Source organism: Haliotis cracherodii, unplaced genomic scaffold (assembly GCF_022045235.1).
Source record: "Haliotis cracherodii isolate W230 unplaced genomic scaffold, xgHalCrac1.p SCAF_17, whole genome shotgun sequence".
Lineage (NCBI taxonomy): Eukaryota > Metazoa > Mollusca > Gastropoda > Lepetellida > Haliotidae > Haliotis > Haliotis cracherodii.
This window is the reverse complement of record NW_027266272.1, coordinates 22,783,714-22,810,518: the sequence shown is the minus strand read 5'-3', so window position 1 is coordinate 22,810,518 and position 26,805 is coordinate 22,783,714. Positions and strand designations below refer to the sequence as shown.

The 26,805-nt window shown below is 40.6% G+C and overlaps 2 protein-coding genes across 8 annotated transcripts in view; both read right to left on the bottom strand.

The window, feature by feature from the left end:
* Positions 1-1,723, bottom strand: part of LOC139464966 (serine/threonine-protein kinase tousled-like 2) — a 54,765-nt gene extending 53,042 nt beyond the window's left edge. For all 7 annotated transcript variants that reach the window (XM_071246599.1, XM_071246600.1, XM_071246601.1 and 4 more), the window contains exon 1: positions 1,241-1,723. In XM_071246599.1, the coding sequence (XP_071102700.1) occupies positions 1,241-1,325 (85 nt within the window). In that variant the 5' untranslated portion in view covers positions 1,326-1,723. The remainder of the gene's footprint in view (positions 1-1,240) is intronic.
* Positions 1,724-20,698: 18,975 nt separating this feature from the next.
* LOC139464965 (beta-galactosidase-like) overlaps positions 20,699-26,805 on the bottom strand; it is a 29,990-nt gene continuing 23,883 nt past the window's right edge. The window contains exons 14-17 of the mRNA XM_071246598.1: positions 26,451-26,585; positions 25,936-26,042; positions 24,804-24,930; positions 20,699-21,658 (exon numbers count right to left, since the gene is read on the bottom strand). Coding sequence (XP_071102699.1) covers positions 21,443-21,658; positions 24,804-24,930; positions 25,936-26,042; positions 26,451-26,585 — 585 coding nt within the window. The 3' untranslated portion in view covers positions 20,699-21,442. The remainder of the gene's footprint in view (positions 21,659-24,803; positions 24,931-25,935; positions 26,043-26,450; positions 26,586-26,805) is intronic.

Genomic DNA, 26,805 nt, shown 5'->3' with positions numbered 1-26,805 from the left:
AATGTCCTGTTTGTATTGTTAAAATTTCAAAGTCACTGTAACCTTTCAGCATTTTTTCTACCTCCAAATGAATTAGCTATTTCATCTTTTTTAGAAGCTGCAAAGGGAAGGCGCTATATTCACTTTGAATGACCCCTCATTCATCAACATCATTCATACTTCTGACAATCATTCATTTAACCAACATGCTTCAACAAGCATGATGTTAAACATAATGTTTTCTGTAAAAAAATTCATGATTTCATTGTTCTTGATCATGTTGATAGTGATTGTTATAATGAAGGCTGTCACTGATAAAGTATGAGAAAAAATTGTTATTAGGAAATGAGGGTCTTACATGCTGTAACATCATTGTCGTCATGCCAACAACAAAAAATGAATCATAGTGTATATATCAACAAGAGACAAATATTCGGCAATTCTCCTGTGAAGGAGTCAAAATGATTTGTCATATATTGTCAATATGAGGAATCATAGTTTGACCATTTCTTGAGGAGATACTTTAATGGTTGTCTCAATCATACAAATAATTATTTTGTTATGTATTTGATGTTCTTGGTGATAGTACCTTCACAAAATGTGAAAACAAATCTGTAATACTTCGTTCAATGTGCAAGGTCAGCAATGGCCTAAATAATCCCCATGAACAGCTGACCGATCTTGTAATTGCCTTCTAGCTGAATCAAGGGCACTTCTGGAATGCTACTAATTTATCACCTGTCAAACTGAATGTCACATGCAAGGAATATCGTATCCAACATGAATTGTCCAGAAGTAAAAATGGACTCTCCGTGCCCTAACCAATAAACATGGCAGAGGTTCACAACACAGTGTTGACACACGAGTGCAACCTGCGGCAAGATTTTGCCAAACACGAGTCAACAATTTTCACCACTGACGTCACCATAAACAATATGGCATTTAGATTTAAGAATTAAATGTTCTGCCCTCTGTGGCAACTAGTTGCTGTGAAAATGCGCTAGTGCTGTAACAAAATGGCAGACGGATGTATCAACTTAGGCTTGTCACCAGGTTCTGGGGTAAATTAATTGGCATCCGATAATACTAGCAAGATGGACTGTAAGGAAATTTTCGCCAAATTTGGATACAGGGTCTATAAAAGGGCGATCTTCTTATTCCATGGTGGTTATATGAACAAAATAAATGGTCACATTTGTAGAAGGTATATCCATTGTGACATATAATATCTGATCTGGTAAATAATTGCCCCACGATTTACCTTGGCCGCGATTTTGTACCGATGAATTTCCACTAGAGCTGTTTGTGGTCCAAGATGGCGGTCCCCAAGTGTTCCCGCTAGACATTCCTTGCAAACAAACTGGAAATTCACCTTTATGGCACGCGATGGCCAAGGATCTGTCCTTTCAATCTTTGCTTCGATGATTAAACATTTTTTCTAGTTTTGCAAAAACCCGATTGCATTAATCGTACGTGTAAAAGATGGTGGTCTCTCACGGCTAACTTTGTTGATGTTAGGGCACGTGACGTCATCCACCGTAGCCGTATTCCCAAGCACGCCAATGCGGCGAGGGGAGAAGATGTCGCTTGTTCCCGTGTCTCCAGAATCAGAATTTACAAGGGTCAACAGTCTACGCCATCAACAGTGAAAATGCGCCTTACAAAGTATGCCAGTCCCTGGTCACGATAGCGGTAGCAATCGGTTGTTCTCGGATGTTTCCGGTGGGGGATGCCCTTCGTCAAAGGGATTCCCGCCCTGACATCAAAGCTGGTTGCCTAACAACTTCCACCCCCCGGAAGAATCAAAGTTTTTCAAAGATATTTCATCATTGGTGTCACGACTCAATATTTTCGTATCCGTATTTAGTTTAACTAGGACACAATATGACAGATCTCATTGAAGCAAGTGCAGGACTCGTGACCTCACGTGAACTCTCGCTAATATCAAAGGTAAGTATGATATCTAAAAGTAGCGACCTACCTGATTCGTGGTCAATGACTTATACAGCCTTAATTTTTAATCAACTGTTATTTTTTAATTAATTGCTGTAAATGATCAAATTTCATGTATTTTAATATCTATTTAAGTCATTATTACACTAAGAGAGATGACTGGATCGATGCATGCATACAGCTATGTGTATTAATGAACAAAACGTGTGTGACGGGAGAAGGGCTACCTCTTTTTACATAACAGGGCTAAATTTTAAGAGCATTTTCTACATACGGGCATCTTGCTCCCGCCAAAAAATGCCTAGGTGACGCAAAAAGAGGCGAGATCGCATTACACATAGTTAACTTAAACGTCTTCACAGCTCCCCTCAACCGTCTGGGTAACCTAGGAAAATAAAAGAGGGAACAGTATGGCCAACTCGCAGACATATAGTTCTCTTACGATGAGGATGAGAAAACGAAAATAATAAATGTTGTCGCAGTAATATTGATATTAATCAAACTGGTAATAGTAATCAGCCCATATACCCTTTTTGTAGTAGTGAGTGAGTATGGTTTTACGCCGTTTTTAGCAATATTCCAGCCATATCACGGCGGGAGACACCAGAAATGGGCTTCACACATTGTACCCATGTCGGGAATCGAACCCGGGTCTTCGGCGTGACGAGCGAACGCTTTACCCACTAGGCTACCCGACCGCCCCCTTTTTGTAGTAAATCTACCGGGAGGAGTTATGATAGTCGAAGTCTAGTAATTTCTCACCCTTCACAGTCAAAGTGAAATGCAATCGGAGGCGCGCAGTGCTATTTAGAAATCTCGGTTTCATTTCCCTGTCCATATTGTACAGTCATTGTCACACAGCAGCACAGGCAGGCAACACGCGTACCCAAACACGTTTACGCATCGCCCGTGCACTTGTGACATCACAAGCACCTGTTGGTATCTTGAAACTTATATGACGTCACTATTTCTATCTTATGACGTCATAATTCTATTCTTAGTGGATGGCATTTTAAAAAATGAAACTCTGAAAATCGATTATTTTACACGAACAAAGAACCGTCGAGTCATTATGTTATCTCAGCAGCTTTTATAGTGTGAGTGTGAATATGCACGAGCTACTGTGAAAGCGATCTTGGGCGCAGGAAATGTTCCGACGATTTGGGGGTTACTATCTATCAATGCAATGATTTATTGGAAGTAATACGAATCCATTGCAGAGATAAAAATTATTTGTGTTCATTTTTCAGTAAATACATAATTTTAAAAAAAATCATAATTAATGTTCACTCAATTAAAGGCATACTAAATGTGTAACTAATGAGGCATATTAGTTCAAAGAATAAGATTGACAACATTTGAATTTCTCAGAAAGATACACATTCAAAACTCGATGACTGATCATTGAGTAAATCCTTTGCTGCCTACAACAATCATACATAAGAAATCATATATGTCTGTAAATATTCCACGATGAACACGATACGTGATGAAATATAGAAGAGTTATATTTATAGATATTACTTTCCCGACTTATCATTATAACAATTGTGATATCATCGACTTTAAACATGTCAGAAAAACCCACTGTATTCAATATGAATGTGGTCAGAATATCTTCATTTTTATGACGCATTAATGGTCAAGGTCAGCTTTCCGCATGGTAACGGAGCTGATCAATATCCCCACGCTCATACACAGCCTGTAGATACACCACATGTCGTCTTGTACACGTATGCAGCGGGGCCTGACCTTTAGCACGACTACAACATGCAATGAATATTGCAGCATCTGCATCTGCCATCTCGTGGCCGCCGCCGCACACCGCCTCGCTCCTGCAGTCGTACCATCATGCTATTGACATGACATATGTCGATCATATCAATCATGGCGTTGTGGATAAATTCGCCGTGTCCTGTTTTCAACCTTGTCGTGCTTATAACAAAATGTCAACAATTTCATAATTCGTTTAGTAGTTAGAATCTCGGTTTAGATATCCGTTTGCAAACAGCGGAAACTTGAATTGGAAAATGTATTCTTTTTTTACAAAAAAAGCATGTGCGATCGTCCATGTATTTCAAGCTTTGGCGATATTGGCAGATGGTGTACATTATATTTTTGAGTTTATGAAGATTTGCATTGTTTGATTTATTGGGTAGATGTATTTGCATAAAGGTTCAAAAGAATGTATATAGAGTTTCTTTTTTATGAAATTGAAAATTAAAAGGACTGTTATTAAATTTGGTTATGTCTATTGAATCTATCGCTCATTCCTGCAACGGTTTGTAAAAAAGTTATCTATGGCTGGGAAATTTTGTGTAAACATAAAATGGTTGAAAGGCGACTGGGGCAAGAAATGAATTTGCAATCACATGACCCCTCCTATGTGCTGAAAAACAAACAAATTAATTGATTTTCAATATAATATGTCAAAGATACCCACCAGCAGTTGACGATTTTGAGAATTTTTCTTTTTGAAATTTTAAAAGTTTTATATCAAATTATATTTTAAAAATGAAACCACGTGGAAGTATTTTTTGAGTGCTGACTAAGCCCCAGTACAGTTCATTCTTTTGATATAATTTAGCTAACTTAAGATATGCAAATAAATCAACTGAGAGGTATAGTTTCTTTTGCTCCTCAGTATACTAAAGTTAGTTGCTATTCTTCGTGATGGATTTGTTTCAATTAGTTTTTGTCGACTGATCCTCCATTCAAACATTTCACAAAAGTGCAACACATTTTTTTAAAAACAGTCTTTATGCTTTCCTCGAGAATGGAAGTAATAAGGAGAAGTGTGTAAAGGGGAAAAGGAAATAACTCAACGTCAATATGGAACTTTTAATTAATTCTTAATTATTTTTTTTAACCATTACTCATATGCGATGAATAAAAAAAACCCGTAAACGTTTGTTGTGTTTGAATTTCGATCATTTATTCCATGGTTTAGGAAAAAACAAAATCAGAGAATAATGCACTACAACTAGCCAAGAATAATGCACTAAAACACTACAACTAGCCAGGAGTAATGCACTACAACTAGCCCGGAATAATGCACTACAACACTACAACTAGGTCCTTAATTCACGTACCCGTAAAGAGCCGGGGTAGAATAGGTCTTCAGCAACCCATGCTTGCCGTAAGAGGCGATTAACGGGATCGAGTGGTCAGGCTCGCTGACTGGATTGATGCATGTCTGTATCCCAATTGCGTGGATCGATGCTCATGATATCAATCACTTGATTTTCTGGTCCAGACTCGATTATTTACAAACTGCGTCATATGGCTGGAATATTGCTGAGTGCGGCGTTAAACAACAAACCAACCAACCTTATTTCACGAAGTCGGCTTCATTTTACATCATTTCTTGCAATTTATGTGGATGGTTTAGTTCATGTGAAAACAGGCGTGGTACGGAGGTATAGTTTCAGCTAGTTTTCAATAATTTAATACAACGTTTACATTGACGGAGTCTTGTATCTCTCTATTTAGATTTGGGGAGTTGGTAAGCCAAGCGTTTAAAGCCCTCACTGTTCTTGCCGAAGGCCCGGGTTCGATTCCCCACATAGGTACAATATGTGAAGCCTTTTTCTGTTTAACCCCGCCGTGATTTTGCTGGAATATTGCAAAAGGCGGCACAACACTCGCTCTATTTAAACTCCAAAAAATACAAAATGTAAAGAAAAAGAATCACTATATTCAGTTTTTTGTATTTTTTAGAGGAATAGTCTCTCCCGTTATGTAAGTCAACAAATTTGAGATGACATAAAAGGCCCAATATGTTTTTGACAACGAACCTTATTTTATAAAAAAAATCGTATATAGTTAGATTAATGACCAGGATTCATTAGCATAGGCAGAATTGTTTTAAATGCTGGCTATATAAAAGGGATAAATAGCAAGAGTGATAAAGATTGATGAATGAGTTCATAGCAAAAATAAAATAAACAATTGAGACTAGTCCGTTCTGCCGCTTTCGTCATGGACAAGGTGCAAGGGAAGTAACTCTTACATTTAATTGCACTGAAGGAAGTGATCGCTTCTTTGACAGGATCAAATGTCCCAAACGGCAAATAATTCACTCAAGCACTATTTTGTAAATCTATAACTACTTGGAATTGACGATTTGTAGATGCACGGATCAAAAATACTTTAGTTAGTCAGAAACTATGTCAAAATGTATATATATATCTTGAAGCTGTCGATCGGACGTAATTCTGTAACAGCACGAGTTCAATATCGTTATTCATCATTCGAGTATTTTCTACTATGGTCAAAGTTGAAAATGTGTATTGAGACTCTAGGAGTGTGTTATGTTTCTCTCCAACATGCCCCAGATCAAACGACATTCCTTTCAGCAGTTGTCGAACAATTCGCACCATGTATTTGACATCTGGATGAAATTAACGCCCTCCGGCGTTCTCAAGGTCGACCGGAGAGGTGAACACCCTAAGGAAAACATGTCGCGATTATCTATAACCTTTGACCTGATAAGTCCTACGGGTCACGTTGGTCTGACCTAGCCAATCACAATAGTAAGCAGCCCGGACCTTGTAATATACCGTTACCTATTGTATTTGAGAGCGAACAGTGAGAGATATAAATACTGTTACCAATAGCGACTCATTGTAAGCTGGGCAAGAGATTGTAGAGCGTGGATAATCTTTAGAATATTGATACCCGAAAGTGAAGTAAACAAGCCTCGTGTATTATGTTGCTTTATTTATATGCTAATCTGCTTGAATATTTATATATTGACGTTGTTAGGATTAGCATGTACTTGGTAGATAATACGCTCGTCTTATGATGAAGAGGAGTTGTACGATTATTTAGATATTGATTGTACTGCGACAATGACCTGCTTCTGCCACCGCCACGACCACAGTGACGACATCTACCTTACTGCTTCAACAGCAGTGAAAATACTTCAAAGACTCGTCTTTATTACGGGCTGTATTCAGCGTGCGTGCGTCTGTGTGGTAAAGCCACACTCGTCTGATTTTGCATTCGTTTTCCTTGTGTTACGTGAAATAAAAGCTAGAAAATTATTATGCACGATTGAATGCATATTCCACATTATGCACGTGCTTGTAATATCGTTTTAACTTTCAATGCGGGCTTTACGGAAAAATACAGACGGCATTGTGAATATTGTGAATAGTTGTGACTGTTTCACTTTTCCCTGTTCTTTACTTTTAGGCTTTTCATTATTTATTTATGCGTTTAATTATGAATAGCATACATATTTAAGGCTAGAACATTTTTTCATGTTTTGCGGATACACGCTGCTCTTCACTTACAAAAAGGAAACTTAGACAAATTTTGTTGTTGTAATTCTAAGTTCATTACCTTTATTTGTTTAACTATTTGTTCGTTGTTTAACGCCGCATTCAGACATATTCCAGGTATGTGACGGCGGTCAGTAAATAATCTAGTGTGGACCAGACAATCCAGTGATTGACATCATGAGCATCGATCCACGCAATTGGAATACGATGACATGCATTAACCAAGTCAGCGGGTCTGACCAGCCGATCTCGTTAGTCGCCCCTTACGACAAGCATAGTCGTCTCATGCGACAAACGGGATCGGGTGGTCAGGCTCGCTGACTTGGTTGATGCATGTCATCGTATCCCGATTGCGTGATCGATGCTCAGGATGTCAATCACTGGGTTGTCTGGACTAGACTCGAATATTTACAGACCGCCGTCATATAGCTGGAATATTGCTGAGTGCGGCGTTAAACAACAAACCAAAACAAAAACCTTGGAATAAACAAGACAAAGAAATAGTGTGTTTGGTTTAACACTGGTGTGAACAGTATTTCAGCTGGAATATTGCTGAGAGCGGCGTTAAACAACAAACATAATCCAAACATCACTGTCGTCGTTTTCGTGGTTTGTATTTAAATAACACAACAATTTCACACGCGTATGGGATAATATTTTCCTGTTTGCATATTTTGTAAGAGCAGCTGCCGTGTCTTGACTGACCTCCTTTAACATCGACAGGAAGATTAATTGAACTGTTTCCGTAACCCAATATAAGAAAATAGAGCCAGGATATGACGCACTGTGTTGAGTCATTGGTGTGGAATTTAGAGGTGACCCTGCATGTGCACGGCTGACGGCCACAGAGCCCGGCAGGTTTCATATCCATGTGACCGCCTCCGTGGTCTAGTGGTAGAGCGTCCGCCTTACCAAAAGACGTTAGAAGATGGTACTTGTTATTAGCCTGTCTGGCGCTCGGCATTGAGGGGCTAAAACAAGGACTGGTCGGCTCGGAGTCAGTATACTGTGTCTGAGTGGGGTATTCATGTTAAACTGCGGCATAGTATCTCAGTGGGCTAGCACTATAAATCGGCATCAGTCCGGTCTGGTGCATGCAGCCACACACACACGTGCATGCACTTCGCTATATAAGTGCAATAATCTTGGACGCGACGTTTAACCCAATTTCACTTCAACTCATATCCATGTAGTCAGGCGCCTAGAGTCGCATGTCGTTTTAACAGTGAAATTAACTTACAAACTCGTTAAATTCCCATAATCTCTGAATAACCCTATACAGCATACATATGGTAATAAAAGGATCGACAACCAAGCCACGTCACCTAAGGGAGACGTAAGAAAGATTTCAATTTTGCCCTTAATTATGAAATATAACTGTATTAATTAACGCGCGGGCATTCCTTACACGTTAATCGAAGCGTACGTAAAATATATCGATACGCGGTTAATGTGCACGTTTTCGAAATCGCGTAATGGGACATCACAGTGAATAAAATGTCGACTTGACTCAGAAAGAAACTGGTACAGTTAAAAGTATTGTAATTACCGCCAGAAGGTGCGTCTAAAATTTGCCTGAAAGTGAGTGAATGTGTTGGATTTAACGCCACGTTGAACTGTACTTGAATGTGTGAGGAAAGTCCCCTTATGGTAAAGTGAGTGAGTGAGTATGGTTTTACGCCGCTTGAAGCAATATTCCAGCAATATCACGGCGGTGGACACCAGAAATGGGCTTCACACATTGTACCCATGTCGGGAATCGAACCCGGCGTGACGAGCGAACGCTTTAACCACCAGGCTACCCGATCGCCCCTTTTATGATAAAGAAATGTCACACTCATGAATCCGAAGTTCAGATTAAAATAATGTTAACTTGCAACTCTCTTGCGAAGTAAACAACATCATGATATTATTTTTGTCTTTTACGTGTGTCTTTGTATAAGGTTGTTTATTTTAATCAGAGCTTTTGATTCCTATGAAATAGGTCGCCATGACGCGACGGAAATTCTATATTCACCACGTAGCTTTGCTTCTGTCACTCGCTTGACGGAGTAACGGTTTATGAAGTTTGTGCTTAATGGTTGCCACGCGACAATTAATTTGTTTGTGATGTTGACTGTAAATGGATGTAGCGTACGCGACTTTTGGTTGTTGTTTTTAAAGTTGACTTTTAAGCAGAAGGGAAAATGTTCAAGTGGGTTAATAATTTCGGTATTTAGTGGCCTCTGGCGACCCACGAGGCAGCCTGGTGCTGGACATTACGGGGATAAAACAAGGACTGGCTGGCTCGGAGTCAGTATACTTGTGTCTGAGAAGGGTATATGTCCATGTTACACTGCAGCATGGTATCTCACTGGGTAGAACTGGCATAAATCCGGACTAGTACAAGCAGAGAGAGAGAGAAAGGGGGGAGGAGGGGGGGGGGGGGAGGGAGAGATAGAGAGAAGGAAAGGAGAGAGGAGAGAGGGAAAGGAGAGAGAAGGGAGGGAGAGGAGATAGAGAGAGGGAGGGAGAAAGGGAAGGAGAGGAGATAGAGAGAAGGAAAGGAGAGGGAGAGAGAGAGGAGGAGAGAGGGAGGGAGAAAGGGAAGGAGAGGAGATAGAGAGAAGGAAAGAAGAGAGGGGGAAAGGGGGAGAGGAGAGAGAGGGAGACAGGGAAGGAGAGGAGATAGAGAGAAGGAAAGGAGAAAGGGGGGAGAGGAGATAGAGAGAGAGGGAGAAAGGGAAGGAGAGGAGATAGAGAAGGAGATAAAGAGAGAGAGAGAGAGGGGGGGGGGGGGGGTCTGGGCTATTACGTCGCAATAAAAGTATAATAATCTTGGATCCGAAGTTAAACCCCATTTTTTTTACCTCACCAGTATCGTCCGCATCAACAGGTTTCACAATTTCACAATGTACAGGGAGTGAATGTTTGATTTACTTGGCCTGACCACGGAGGAAAGCAATCGCAAGGATCATGTCTCAGTCAGATCACGTAGGTGCTGTAAATACAAGCACATGTTAGTTCAGAATAGTGTGGCACATGCTTTGTTCACAGCTTGGTCCAAAGTCCGTCCAACAAACGCAAAAGGCTGGGTATGATTCATTCGTGTTTATTTAATAACACGCCAACTCATTTACTACTGCACGAACAAATATGTCCATGTCAATATGTCAAACATTACAGGATCGACACAGTTATACGCCAAGTGGTCAGCAGCATATACTCACCGCCAAAAGAAACGCTAATACCATACAGGTTGGTTGATATATGAAGACATACTCATATTTAAGAGATTTTAGATTGGTTCGATGCACAAATGAATATGTGTGAATGTGTGAACCGATGCTCATGAACGCATCATATATGACGTCATAGATCCATGACTCGAGATGCACAATTTGTCTCGTGCAGGATTAGCGTGTAAAGTTTGGAAATCACGTGCAGCATATCGTGTTAAGATAAAAGAAGAAGTTTATTCAATATAACCATGAAGCATTTCATATCGCCGCAGTCATGAGACAACCACACATATGAAAATCCAGTTTGAAACAATAATTGTCTCATATAAGAAACCCAGTTAGTTTGACCATTTTCGTCAAATGCATTTAACATATGGTAACAGGCATACAGATCTCTTGTTTCATGTAATCTAAGAAGTCGACACAAGTACTAAATACAACGACTGTAATATTGTACACACAATGATGCTCTTCCCAGCTCTCCTAGAATTGCATTTGTTGATGTTCTTTTACCAACGGAAAGAACACTTTTAAAGAAATTACTCTGAAACTTTTCAATGCTTTTTCTATAGGCACATCCCCAAATTTCTAAAAGAACAGGAGCAATCTGAATCAAATATTTTAGCAGCAACAGAAAATTAGAGCGATAGGAATTTCTTTATCATATTTAACACAGGAAAAGTCGCTTTCCTTGCCCGAATAGCTAGTGTATCACATGCTTTAGTCCAAACAAGCCTTGAAGAGAATAGTAGACAAAGGTATTTAAAATATGATACAACTTCAATTTGCGAACCTTTATCAAACCATTTCTCAGTTTTCCCAAGTTAGCCACCCTTTTTAAGAACTATGACTTTTGTCTTATCTAAATTAACTTCAAGGCCCCATTTGTCACAATAAGAGTCTAATGCATCTATTTTTTCTGCAGTCCAATTACACAATCGTCAATAAGAGTGACATTATCAGCAAATAATAATAACATGATTTCATCAAAATTATCTTTCACAAATATGCCTCTTGGTCCAAGAATCTCCATTTCACGTACAAACACGTTTATAAAAAGTATAAAAAGAACAGGACTTATCATGCATCCTTGTCTAACACCACTTGTTGTGTTAAAAAGACTTGTTTTCAGATCTTCAACCCTTACACATGCTTTTATATTTTCATACATATATCTAAGGATAAGAAACATTTTACCATGAACACCTCTATTTAATAACACATATAACAACTTATTTCTATCTACATAGTCGAAGGCTTTTCTAAGGTCTATGAAACAGACATAAAATCTGTGGTTTGATTTTCTAAGATATTTCTGACATAGGGATTGTAGAACAAAAAATTGATCAGTAGTGGAATAATCATTTCTAAATCCCGCCTGTGCTTCATGTAGCATATCATTAAGTTCGACCCAGTTTCGTATTCTCAGTTCCAGTACTGAAGTGAAAATTTTACCAACAATATTTAAAAGCTAAATTCCCCTGTAATTATCCGGATTTCGAGCGTCACCTTTTTTATACAGTGGGACAATCATTCCTATATTCCACTCATCTGGAAATTCGCCACGATCAAATACAGAATTATATAGCATATTTAAATATGACACAATGGAAAGAACATTTTAATAAAGTTTAGAAGAACACCGTCAATACCAGGTGCTTTACCAGACTTTAAACTTCTAATAGCTGCCCTTATTTCATCGTCAGTAATGGCTTCAGACAGTATATCTGTAGTAATACAATAGTCACAGTTATCATAATCATGTTTGATAGTAAACTCTTTCACATTTATATCAAAATCACAATGTGATTTTGTATCTTTGATATTTAGCATTTTTTTGAAGTAGTTGTACCAATCAGAACTTGACACACTGTTGTGAACACTGTTAGAGCGCAGCAAGGATTTGATCTTTCTCCAGATTCTGAACATTTTACTGTCGTTTGACTGTTCAGCAGATTTAATCTCGAGAACGACAGACATTTTAAAAGCTTTTTTCTTTTCATAACACAATTTACGGTATATCTTCTTTGCTGTCAGGTAATTTTCTAAATTTTCTCCAGATCTGTGTTTCCTTAGAAAATCTAAACATATGTATTTCTTTCTCTTGGCACATAAACATTCAGAGTCAAACCATGGAGGTTGTCTTACTCTATCATATGATTTATTTCTATTTCTAACTTTAAAGTAATCGCCTGCATATTGGAGTAATTCGACAATTTTAACAGTCGCTGCATTTACTTTCGTATGTACAACATCAAGAAAATCATTTACTGTATGATTGGTCGTATCAGAGTTTAATCGACTTTTAAACACTTCATTACCCTAATCATGCCATTTGAACTTGAGTATTGTTTCGGAATCAAGATCAGTCTGTCTGTGATAATGCGCACTATGGGAAATACATGGAAGTTTTAGCTGACATGAAACTGGTAGGTGATCAGATTCCGGTCTAGAGTGAACAGCTAGATCTATGATATATTGGAACATGTTTGATGATGCGATAAAGTAGTCTACCAAGCTAGTAACCATATTACTGACACATGGAAAACTTCCCTCTTTGTCACAAACTAATCTCCCATTGACAATCTGTATACAGAAGCTTTTACATAATTCGAGAAGTAACAACCCATAGATGTTTAAAATACTGTCTTGCGTGGACCTTTGTTGACAAAATTCGTCAAATATAAGCGTATCACCAAGTGGAATATAACGAGTCGTTTCGCCCTCCACTATAATAGCATCGTTATTTCTAATTCTGGCATTAGTCTTCACACAGCAGTATATCTACATTTTCGTCATATTCTGATTTCAAGATGGCTAACTTAAAGTCCAAGTCATCAATACCAGTATTATCAGTATCCGCATAATTATCAGATTATCTGGGAGGACATATACAGAACCTAAGATTAACCTTTTACTGGGTGTGTTTATGCATATAAAGACAGAATTTATTCAGTCTGGATGCGTTTGTTCAACATAATTCAACAGTGAGTTCCTCACGTACACAGCCACCCAAGCTGAAAATCTTCCAGAGTTTTTCAATCTCCTGGCAGGTGATGCCAAACAAATAAAGTCTGGGGAAATATTTCTAATCCTGTCAGTGACAGGTTACATGATCTCTATCAGGCCAAATATTTCATAGTTCTGACAAAAGTTTAAAAAGTCTGTGTCTTGAATGTGTGAATGAATGCCTTGCACATTCCAAGCGCAGAGAGGCGTTGTCTGTTGACGGGGCAGACGTGGCTCTGGCTGGTACTGCTGTGGGCCACGGCCGTCTTCCTAGTCTGAAGGAGAAGAAAGAGAAGCGCGAGAAGAAGAGCCTTCGGCGCGTCTCCCTTCACCCCTCCCCTGGGGGCCGGATGGGCTATCCACCCTGTCCGCAGGAGAATGGTGACGAGGTCTGCTACGGGTCGATGAGCCTTTACCTCGTTTACTACCCACACGTTGTAATCCCCCATTACTGTCTAATACAAAAATATCATCACCTATGATGAGATGAATAGGCTGTCTTTTCCTCACCTCTAGCGTCCAGCATGTGGTGGATGAGGCCGGCTCTGGTCTGTCGTGTCTTCAGTGTGTAGTCTTCTCCCACTCGTAGGGTCTCATTCTTCTTCAGATTAAAGGCATTCTGTGATAACACTTGACTGGTTGTTAGTTTTGCCATTAAGTGGTACATGGGGCGGTCGGGTAGCCTAGTGGTTAAAGCGTTCGCTGGTCACGCTGAAGACCCGGGTTCGATTCCCGACATGGATACAATATTTGAAGCCCATTTCTGGTGTCCCCCGCCGTGATATTGCTGGAATATTGCTAAAAGCGGCGTAAAACCATACTCACTCACTCACCACAATAGAAACATCTCTTCTTAACGTGCATACTTCTCTCTCTGTTTCTACAGTTCGCGTTTCTTTTGGCTGTGAGTATATATACCACCGGAACACAGTAACTGTTCTTCATATTAAATGGTGTAAATATTATGCTATTGAAAATAATAACATATTTCGTCAATCGTCTGATCAATGTTTTATCATGGCGCGTTCATTGACAAAACCCACAAATGGTGACAGAAGACAGAGATATGCGCCCTAAGAGTGGTGGTCTAACAACGAAGTTAACAATGTCAATTTGTGACCACCATTTGTGTTGATACAGGCAAGCCAGCGGCGGCGTATTGAAGTCATTTGATAAATTGAAAACAGCCTGGAAGATTGGCCCAACTGAGCTAGCCTTATCGGCTGATTCTGGTCCTGTCGTAGGCGTCCACCCATCTCATCCAAGACATGTTTTATAGGGGAGAGGTCTGGAGAAACAGCATTGTACTGCTGCCTCTAAAAAAGTCTGTTGTAACACGTGTAAAATGTGGGCAGGCATTAACTTGCTGCAACGTGACTTGCACAAATGGTGAACTATGTTCTCAAACGAAGTCTTTCCGGTAGCGTACGCAATTCAAATTGCCATTGGCAATGAAGAGTCATGTTCTCCCATGAGGTGTGATGCCAACCCATTCCATTACACACCTTGATGTTTTCATGAATATGTGTTAACAGATGCCTTATTTCATTTCAGAATAAATATATTTTTATTGAGCTTTATGTGAAGCACGGTTACTTTCTTCTGTTAGTATAGTTACATGGTCGTCATATATTCAGTGGTAAAGAGTTACGGTGTTCAGTCACGTGATTTAAAAAAATTGGTTCAGTGAGAATTCAGTCAGAACATCCTTGATTGCCCAGGGTTCTCCGTTCTGTTGTTATAAACACCCTGACCCCATTCGCCACCACAGATTCGTTTGGGAAACGACGTCACTATAGCAATCTGTCTTCTCGGTATTATACCTTCTCAGGACATTGTACCACTCGTCGTTTATTTGTATATGAGATATCAACATTATGTACAGACGCTTTAAGCTTTAAAAATGTTTACCAGTTGATAATGATGAATCCCTCAATAGAATCCGACTTCGACAATGTCGTTCATTTTATGAACAGGGGTTTAAATTTGGTCTTACCCGCATATTCTCATAATGTGCATGTCGATTATCCGTACCTTTCCCCCCAATACCGATTGTCATAATTATCTCTCCCACTTTTGTCCGCCTCCGTGGTCTAGCGTCCGCCAGGAGAGCGGAAGGTCCGGGGTTCGATCCCCGGCCGCGTCATATCAAAAGACGTTAAAAGATGGTACTTGTTGTTACCCTGTCTGGCGCTCGGCATTTAGGGGCTAAAACAAGGACTGGTCGGCTCGGAGTCAGTATACTGTGTCTGAGTGGGGTATTCATGTTAAACTGCGGTATCTCAGTGTGCTAGCACTATAAATCGGCATTAGTCCGGAATAGTACAAGCAGCCACACACGTGCAGGCACGTCGTTATATAAGTGCAATAATCTTGGACGCGACGGTAAACCCAATTTCACCTCACCTCACCTCTCTCACTTTTGGGTGCGATCGTTCGCTCATTGCGCTCATCTGCGCTGTCCAGCTACATCTATGGAGAACATTTCACCTGACACTTCCCTCTAAAAAATGACGTCGTCCAATATATGATGTCATCAAAATGCGAGCGCATGTTCGAACTCCAGAAATGACGTCATGATATAACATTGTTTTATCGTGAAATAAACCACGCTTCGTTCTTCATTGTTCTTTGCGATTTATCGCGTTGCTATCTTCAGTAATGAGATAAATATTGATAGGACGGCTCTTTAAGGCACAGGTCATCAAGCTGAATCCGTTGTAGCCAATGGGTCCCAGATGTTTATCATAATAGAATGGAAATATATAACTCTGGATAATCGTAGACGGTCATATCAGAGCCAATGGTTTAACTCCCTATTACATTATCAGTATTGCCTTCAACACGACAATATTATGACAATCTTCTCTTGTATTGTGCATATACAATTCCTTTTTACCACAGGGTATATACAGTTCCTTTCTTAACATGTACATAATACTTGTATAGCAATCATAATGCACCCTGCACTAGTATGATTATTGCCAATATTACAGGAAGACGGTATGGTATTGTAGGCGTGTATACATTAATTATTACATAGTCACTTGCGAGTCCTATGCCGAAGCAGGCTTTTCATAATTCATTTCGTATTTCTATTCAAATAATGATCATGATGTGTTTTTACATATATTTACTCAAAACTTCATTCTAAAAAACCCAAAGCAAACATCATACAAAATGTTTTTAGGTAAATGTAAAAATTAAAGAATACTTGCGTTGACATGAAAAGTGTATAATCATTACAGGTAACGATGTTAGATGACAGATTAGGTTTTACTTACGTCGCCCATGACGACGAAGAATGGTTTTACGCCCATAAAGAAAATCTACTACATGTATATCGACCCGCGAAGATCCGAGGTTGAATAGGTCTTCAGCAACCCGTGCTTGCCGTAAAGAGCGACTATGCTTGTCGTAAGAGGCGACTAACGGGATCGGACGGGCTGGCTCAAGTTTTGAAATAAATGTCGGTCTCTATTCAGAGTTGTGTCTTGGGGCAAGGTTTTGAAATGTGTCGGCCTTTATTCGGGGCTGTGTCTTGGGGTAAGTTTTGAAATAAATGTCGGCCTCTATTCAGAGTTGTGTCAAGGAGTAAGGTTTTGAAATGTGTCGGCCTTTATTCGGGGATGTGTCTTGGGGTAAGTTTTGAAATAAGTGTCGGCCTCTATTCAGAGTTGTGTCTTGGGGTAAGGTTTTGAAATGTGTCGGCCTTTATTCGGGGCTTCCTCTAATAGAAGCTGGATCACCATACTAACGATTTCTCACCAAAACATTTGAATGTTTACGAAATAAAGAAGTTTGTTCTCGTCCCACACACCAAAGGAACAAGGACAGACTGAAAACAGCCTGCCTCTAATATTGGCCGGGTATATAAGTAAACTGAAGTTAATATTTTGTTTGTTTGTTGTTTTACGCTGCACTCAGCAATATTCCAGCTATATGACCGCGGTCTGAAAATAATCGAGTCTGGACCAGACAATAAAGACAAAATTATATTACAGGAACACACTTTCCAATCATTTCATAATATGGATTCTGATTGTGAGATTTGGATGGTTGGTTGGTTGTTTAACGCCGCACTCAGCAATATTCCAACTACATGACGGCGGTCTGTAAATAATGTAGTCTTGACCACACAATCCAGTGATTGATATCATGAGCATCGATCCACACAATTAGTCGCCCATTACAACAAGCATAGTTGTCTCTTACGACCACCATAGTCGCCTTTTACGGCAAGCATGGGTTGCTGAAGACCAATTCTACCCCGGATATTCACGGATCAAGATTATGTATTAGATAAGGCTAGACTGTCATGACAGATGAACTATTATCATATGAGTGAGTGAGTGAGTTTGGTTTAACGCCGCTTTTAACATTATTCCAGTTATATCACGGCGTGTCAGCTTAATGTGGGAGGAAAGCCCGAAGTGATGCAGGTCTCGGACGTTTACCACTTCGGTGAAACCCACGAGCACGGGTATGGTGCTGACAAACCTAGAAACATAATTAGGGCGAACCGGGATTTGAACCCACAATCATAGGTTTCTGGCGTGCCCAAGGGACGCAACTCTGCACAGCGAATCGCGGCGCCTTAGACGACTGGGCCACCCGTGCCCCCTATTATCATATGAAACAATCGGGTGGTCCTTAACTTCTTTTGAGTAGTGTAATAGAGCGGCACTGTCATCCTGGTGACAGATAAACCAAGTTTGTTATGTGTGGTTTTCTCTGATGCAGGATTCCTGCATATTAGACACGAACCAGTGTCTGACGTCCCTGTTCTGAGGCCTTCATAGTAAATGTCTTATTCCTAGTGCAAGATATCAATTCTCAGCACAGAAGGATAATAATTCCTTTATAAAATAATGTCATTCTTAAAATGATTAAAGAATTTAGGAGCTTTGACATTGATTGATTGATTGTTTGTTGTTTAACGCCGCTTTATGACGGTGGTCTGTAAATAATCAAGTCTGGACCAGACAATCCAGTGATTAACAACATCAACGACCAAATGTCAAATACGTTGTCGAGTGAAGTCAAACACAACAGTGAAGTCAAACCACGACGACCTGAATTACGCCGGAATAACGTTGACTAATCTTTATGCGTCTGCGTCATTTTCGGCAGAGATGTTTTGTTTGTTTGTTTGTTTGTTGTTTAACGCCGCACTCAGCAATATTCCAGCGGTGACGGCGGTCTGTAAATTAATGGAGTCCAATCCAGTGATTCACACAAGTTGTACGACTGCGAAGAACTGAATCTACTAACTCGATAGGCAACTGTCTGGCTGACATGAGAACTGAATCTACTAACTACCTCGATAGGCAACTGTCTGGCTGACATGAGAACTGAATCTACTAACTCCCTCAATAGGCAACTGTCTGGCTGACATGAGAACTGAATCTACTAACTACCTCAATAGGCAACTGTCTGGCTGACATGAGAACTGAATCTACTAACTACCTCAATAGGCAACTGTCTGGCTGACATGAGAACTGAATCTACTAACTACCTCGATAGGCAACTGTCTGGCTGACATGAGAACTGAATCTACTAACTCCCTCAATAGGCAACTGTCTGGCTGACATGAGAACTGAATCTACTAACTACCTCAATAGGCAACTGTCTGGCTGACATGAGAACTGAATCTACTAACTACCTCGATAGGCAACTGTCTGGCTGACATGAGAACTGAATCTACTAACTACCTCGATAGGCAACTGTCTGGCTGACATGAGAACTGAATCTACTAACTACCTCAATAGGCAACTGTCTGGCTGACATGAGAACTGAATCTACTAACTCCCTCGATAGGTAACTGTCTGGCTGACATTGCACAACAAATATTAAATAAATGTTGCAACAGATTATGGAATAATATTCCAAAAGGAAGCACTGGCACTGAACAAAAGTAAAAAAACTTTACACAGGAGATCAAGATGATGATGTGGAGGTTATGTAGTCAGCATCACAAACACAATAGTCACAACTACACTGCAAAGTTTCACGAAGAAATGGGAATATCCGGGGTAGAATAGGTCTTCAGCAACCCATGTGTGCCGTAAAAGGCAACTATGCTTGTTGTAAGAGGCGACTAACAGATCGGGTGGTCAGCCTCTCTGACTTGGTTGATGCATGTCATCGTATCCCAATTGCGTGGATCGATGCTCATGATGTCAAATCACTGGATTGTCTGGTCCAGACTCGATTATTTACAGACCGCTGTCATATAGCTGGAATATTGAATATTGGAATAAACAAAACGAAGAAATAGTGTGTTTGGTTTTTAACACTGGTGTGCACATTATTTCAGTAACATCAGCGCCTGTCAGCGTGATGTGGGAAGTAAGCCTGGAGTGAGGCAGGTCTCAGACATGAACTACTTAGGTGAAACCCACATGAACAGATATGGGTATCATCAGCACACCTGTGGGGACAGCACACCACAGCACACCATGCTTGCTCGTGCGCGCGCTCACTCACTCACTCACTCAATGGTTTCATTTTATATATAACAAGCACAATAGTACATAAAATCTCTGTACTGCACAAATAAAATCGCAGGGTATATAGTTGTTCTGAATATAGTACACCTGTAGGCTAGGCTGTTCTGTGGCCATTCATCATGGAAATGAGTAGAAATATACAGTAAAATACGGTTATAACGAACTACAAGGGACCACTGAATTTGGTTCGATACATCCGTGGTTGATATTAAGCATATACCAGTATACACCATATATACAGCAAATGGCTGGGACCAAAAATATGTTCGTTATATCCGTCAATTTGTTATAAGCGTGTTCGTTGTAAAGTACATTACTGTAGCTCTATTCATGAACCTATCTAAATAGGGAGTTACAGTCATGGCGATGAATGGTGTATCTGCCTTAACTCTGTTGGTCTCTGATACACCATTATTAGCTATAGCTGATGTTACAAGTCCGAACATAATTTTACTAGATTTGGGCTTTCGGCTACAGTATTTGCAGACTGGTATTCATTTTGTTGTTTTGAATTATTCCATTCAATGGTTGATCAAGCAAACACATATACAGTCTTGCTGATTAATGGTTGATCAATTAAAGGTGTTTACAATCTTGTTGATGAATGGTTGATTAAAAGTGTGTACAGTCTTATTGATGAATCGTTGATTAAAAGTGTGTACAGTCTTGTTGATGAATCGTTGATTAAAAGTGTGTACAGTCTTGTTGATGAATGGTTGATCAATTAAAGGTGTTTACAGTCTTGTTGATGAATGGTTGATTGAAGGAAGTTACAGTCTTCTTGATGAATGGTTGATCAATTAAAGGTGTTTACAGTCTTGCTGATGAATGCTTGATTAAAGGTGTTTACAGTCTTGTTGATGAATGGTTGATCAATTAAAGGTGTTTACAGTCTTGTTGATAAATGGTTGATCAAAGGTGTTTACAGTCTTGTTGATGAATGGTTGATTGAAGGAAGTTACAGTCTTGTTGATTAATGGTTGATCAATTAAAGGTGTTTACAGTCTTGCTGATGAATGCTTGATTAAAGGTGTTTACAGTCTTGTTGATGAATGGTTGATCAATTAAAAGTGATTACAGTCTTGTTGATGAATGCTTGATTAAAGGTGTTTACAGTCTTGTTGATGAATGGTTGATCAATTATAGGTGTTTACAGTCGTATTGATGAATGCTTGATTAAAGGTGTTTACAGTCTTGTTGATGAATGGTTGATCAATTAAACGTGATTACAGTCTTGTTGATGAATGGTTGATTAAAGGTGATTACAGTCTTGTTGATGAATGGTTGATCAATTAAAGGTGATTACAGTCGTGTTGATGAATGGTTGATCAAAGGTGTTTACAGTCTTGTTGATGAATGGTTGATTGAAGGAAGTTACAGTCTTGTTGGTTAATGGTTGATCAATTAAAGGTGATTACAGTCTTGATGATGAATGGTTGATCAGTTAAAGGTGTTTACAGTCTTACTGATGAATGGTTGATTAATTAAAGGTGTTTACAGTCTTGTTGATGAATGGTTGATCAACAAAGTGAATGCTGCAGGCGTGAGGACAGGGGGCGGACTCCAGCTCGAAGGCGAGGACTGTGTTGGAGGCAGGATGGGGCTTGAGGAAGGACAGGGGGACATACAGAGTCACCTGGGGGCCCAGGGTCGGCCAGTAGCCACCCACGTTGTTGCCATTGATGAACAGCTGTCCCTGCAAGGTATGGGTTAATTGTCAAACTGTGCCTCAAAATATCACATCACTATACCAGCAAAAGTGTCACACGTTAGAGTCTGTCTTTGCCACCCAATCCCCGTTAGCTGCCTCTCATGACAAGCATGGGTTGCTGAAGATCTATCATCACCTGGATGATCATGGGTTTATCAACATAGGTGTTGGGAGTGAGGTGTCTATCTTGTGTCAGGGTCTCATGTAAACATAGGTGTCGAAAGAAAGGAGTCTATCCTGTGTCTGGGTCTCATGTAAACATAGGTGTCGAAAGTAAGGTGTCTATCTCATGTTTAGGTCTCATGTCAACATACATGTAGGTGTCCAGTGTAAGGTGTCTATCTGAGGCTCAGGTCACATGTCATCATACGTGTAGGTGTCGAGAGTAAGGAGTCTATCTAATGTTTAGGTCTCATGTCAACATACATGTCCAGTGTAAGGTGTCTATCTAATGTTTAGGTCTTATGTCAACATACATGTAGGTGTCCAGTGTAAGGTGTCTATCTAAGGCTTAGGTCTCATGTCAACATACATGTCCAGTGTAAGGTGTCTATCTAAGGCTTAGGTCTCATGTCAACATACATGTAGGTGTCCATCTAATGTATAGGTGTCATGTCAACATACATGTAGGTGTCCAGTGTAAGGTGTCTATCTAAGGCTCTGGTCTCATGTCAACATACATGTAGGTGTCCAGGGTAAGGTGTCTATCTAAGGCTCTGGTCTCATGTCAACATACATGCAGGTGTCCATCTAATTTATAGGTGTCATGTCAACATACATGTAGGTGTCCAGTGTAAGGTGTCTATCTAATGTATAGGTGTCATGTCAACATACATGTCCAGTGTAAGGTGTCTATCTAAGGCTTAGGTCTCATGTCAACATACATGTAGGTGTCCAGTGTAAGGTGTCTATCTAAGGCTTAGGTCTCATGTCAACATACATGTCCAGTGTAAGGTGTCTATCTAAAGTTTAGGTCTCATGTCAACATACATGTAGGTGTCCAGTGTAAGGTGTCTATCTAAGGCTTAGGTCTCATGTCAACATACATGTCCAGTGTAAGGTGTCTATCTAATGTTTAGGTCTCATGTCAACATACATGTAGGTGTCCAGTGTAAGGTGTCTATCTAAGGCTTAGGTCTCATGTCAACATACATGTAGGTGTCCAGTGTAAGGTGTCTATCTAAGGCTTAGGTCTCATGTCAACATACATGTCCAGTGTAAGGTGTCTATCTAATGTTTAGATCTCATGTCAACATAGGTGTCGAGTGTAAGGAGTTTACCTTGTGCCAGAGTCTCATGTCCACATAGATGTCGAGTGTAAGGAGTTTACCTTGTGCCAGGGTCTCATGTCAACATAGGTGTCGAGTCTAAGGAGTTTACCTTGTGCCAGAGTCTCATGTCAATATAGGTGTCGAGTGTAAGGAGTTTACCTTGTGCCAGAGTCTCATGTCAATATAGGTGTCGAGTGTAAGGAGTTTACCTTGTGCCAGGGTCTCATGTTAACATAGGTGTCGAGTGTAAAGAGTTTACCTTGTGCCAGGGTCTCATGTCAACATAGGTGTCAAGTGTAAGGAGTTTACCTTGTGCCAGGGTCTCATGTCAATATAGGTGTCGAGTGTAAGGAGTTTACCCAGTGTCAGGGTCTCATGTCAACATAGGTGTCGAGTGTAAGGAGTTTACCTTGTGCCAGGGTCTCATGTCAACATAGGTGTCGAGTGAAAGGAGTTTACCTTGTGCCAGGGTCTCATGTCAACATAGGTGTCGAGTGTAAGGAGTTTACCTTGTGTCAGGGTCTCATGTCAACATAGGTGTCGAGTGTAAGGAGTTTACCTTGTGCCAGGGTCTAATGTTAACATAGGTGTCGAGTATAAGTAGTTTACCTTGTGCCAGGGTCTCATGTCAACATAGGTGTCAAGTGTAAGGAGTTTACCTTGTGCCAGGGTCTCATGTCAATATAGGTGTCGAGTGTAAGGAGTTTACCCAGTGTCAGGGTCTCATGTCAACATAGGTGTCGAGTGTAAGGAGTTTACCTTGTGCCAGGGTCTCATGTCAACATAGGTGTCGAGTGAAAGGAGTTTACCTTGTGCCAGGGTCTCATGTCAACATAGGTGTCGAGTGTAAGGAGTTTACCTTGTGTCAGGGTCTCATGTCAACATAGGTGTCGAGTGTAAGGAGTTTACCTTGTGCCAGGGTCTAATGTTAACATAGGTGTCGAGTATAAGTAGTTTACCTTGTGCCAGGGTCTCATGTCAACATAGGTGTCAAGTGTAAGGAGTTTACCTTGTGCCAGGGTCTCATGTCAACATAGGTGTCGAGTGTAAGGAGTTTACCTTGTGCCAGGGTCTAATGTTAACATAGGTGTCGAGTATAAGTAGTTTACCTTGTGCCAGGGTCTCATGTCAACATAGGTGTCAAGTGTAAGGAGTTTACCTTGTGCCAGGGTCTCATGTCAACATAGGTGTCGAGTGTAAGGAGTTTACCTTGTGCCAGGGTCTCATGTCAACATAGGTGTCGAGTGAAAGGAGTTTACCTTGTGCCAGGGTCTCATGTCAACATAGGTGTCGAGTGTAAGGAGTTTACCTTGTGTCAGGGTCTCATGTCAACATAGGTGTCGAGTGTAAGGAGTTTACCTTGTGCCAGGGTCTAATGTTAACATAGGTGTCGAGTATAAGTAGTTTACCTTGTGCCAGGGTCTCATGTCAACATAGGTGTCGAGTGTAAGGAGTTTACCTTGTGCCAGGGTCTAATGTTAACATAGGTGTCGAGTATAAGTAGTTTACCTTGTGCCAGGGTGTCATGTCAACATAGGTGTCGAGTGTAAGGAGTTTACCTTGTGCCAGGGTCTCATGTCAACATAGGTGTCGAGTGTAAGGAGTTTACCTTGTGCCAGGGTCTAATGTTAACATAGGTGTCGAGTGTAAGGAGTTTACCTTGTGCCAGGGTCTCATGTCAACATAGGTGTCGAGTGTAAGGAGTTTACCTTGTGCCAGGGTCTCATGTCAACATAGGTGTCGAGTGTAAGTAGTTTACCTTGTGCCAGGGTGTCATGTTAACATAGGTGTCGAGTATAAGTAGTTTACCTTGTACGAAGGCCTCATGTCTACATATGTGTCGAGTGTAAGGAGTTTACCTTGTGCCAGGGTCTCATGTCAACATAGGTGTCGAGAGGCTGAGACAATGAGCTCGGCAGCGTGAACGTGCCCATGTACAGGGATGGTGTCAGAGGTGTCCTGTTAGTGTCGCTGCCAGCCTGCAGTCTGTATCGAGCAAAAGGTGTGTGTGATTATCTGAACAAACAGTGTTTCAATGCTTAGTAATTTTTTGAACATAAGATCAATTTATTATTGAATATTCAGCATGAGGACAGGTTGACAAAAAATAGCCTCACAGCTATTTCAGTTGATCTACTGACCTGGATGTTGATCTACTGACCTGGATGTTGAGCTTCTCATCAGGATGTTGAGCTACTGACCTGGATGTTGAGCTACTCATCAGGATGTTGAGCTATTCATCAGGATGCTGAGCTACTGAGATGGGTGTTGAGCTACTCATCAGGATATTGAGCTACTGACCTGGATGTTGATCTACTGACCTGGATGTTGAGCTACTTATCAGGATGTTGAGCTACTTATCAGGATGTTGAGCTACTGAAATGGATGTTGAGCTACTCATCTGGATGTTGGGCTACTTGGACAGATGTTGGGCTAATGAGATGGGTGTTGAGCTACTCATCAGGATGTTGAGCTACTCACCAGGATGTTGAGCTACTCATCAGGATGTTGACCTACTGACCTGGACGTTGAGCTACTCATCAGGATGTTGAGCTACTGAAACGGATGTTGAGGTACTCATCTGGATGTTGGGCTACTGGGACAGATGTTGGGCAAATGAGATGGGTGTTGAGCTACTCATCAGGATGTTGAGCTACTCACCAGGATGTTGAGCTACTCATCAGGATGTTGAGCTACTGACCTGGATGTCGAGCTACTTATCAGGATGTTGAGCTAATGAGACGGGTGTTGAGCAATTCACCAAGATGTTGAGCTACTCATTAGGATGTTGGGCTACTGAGAAGGGTGTTGAGCTACTCACCAGGATGTTGAGCTACTCATCAGGATGTTGAGCTACTCACTTAAATGTTCAGCTACTCACCAGGATGTTGAGCTACTGAAACAGATGTTGAGCTACTCATCTGGATGTTGGGCTACTGAGACAGATGTTGAGCAACTGAGACGGATATTGAACTTCTGAGATAGACTGACCTGGGTTTTGAGCTTCTGATATGGGCAGAACTATTGGCCAGACTGAGCGGGAACATCGTCCAGTGTTGGAGCACTACCTCTCCCAAAGTCACATTCCCAACTATACCCTGCAATGTGGAAAACAAATAAAACTCTTTTGATCCATGAGGCAGGCCCAAGAGCCAAACTTACCATAGACCATCCAGTCTTGTTTTCAGATTCCCTTACATCAGAAAAAAACAACTTCAAAAGAAAACATTCACAAGCCAATTTGCCTTTCTAAAGTTTTAGGAATTTGCAACAATGTTTTTGAATGAGGAGACAAAGACACTGTGTTTTCACAGCACAGCTACAGTAGTCTGAATCGACTGAACACATAACCTTTGATGCAGGTGTCGAAACATCTTCTATATCTCCAGGCTCGCATTTCGGTAAACCTAAACTAAGCTCTCAACCCATCTCCGTGGTTCATGCATTCTCAAATTACCTGCCCTTGATTTCCTTAAGCCAATTTGATCCATAGAACAACCCCTTACCTTCTGATTCTTATTGATGTCATTGCCATAGAAAATTCTGCCTTGATTTTCAACAAGGATGTCAAGGTTGTCTCCCTTATGAAGAATGACGTTGAGATGGGTTGTCTCCCCTCTGACAAGGATGCCCTGCATCACCTGCAAGAGTGAGTCAGCTGGGTTTAACACCGCTTTGAGTGAGTGAGTGAGTATGGTTTTACGCCGCTTATAGCAATATTCCAGGAATATCACGGCAGTAAACCGCTTTTAACAGTATTTCAGTTGTATCACAGCCTGTCGGCTTGATGTGGGAGGAAAGCCCAAAGTGATGCAGGTCTTAGACATTTACCACTTTGGTGAAACCCACGAACACGGAATG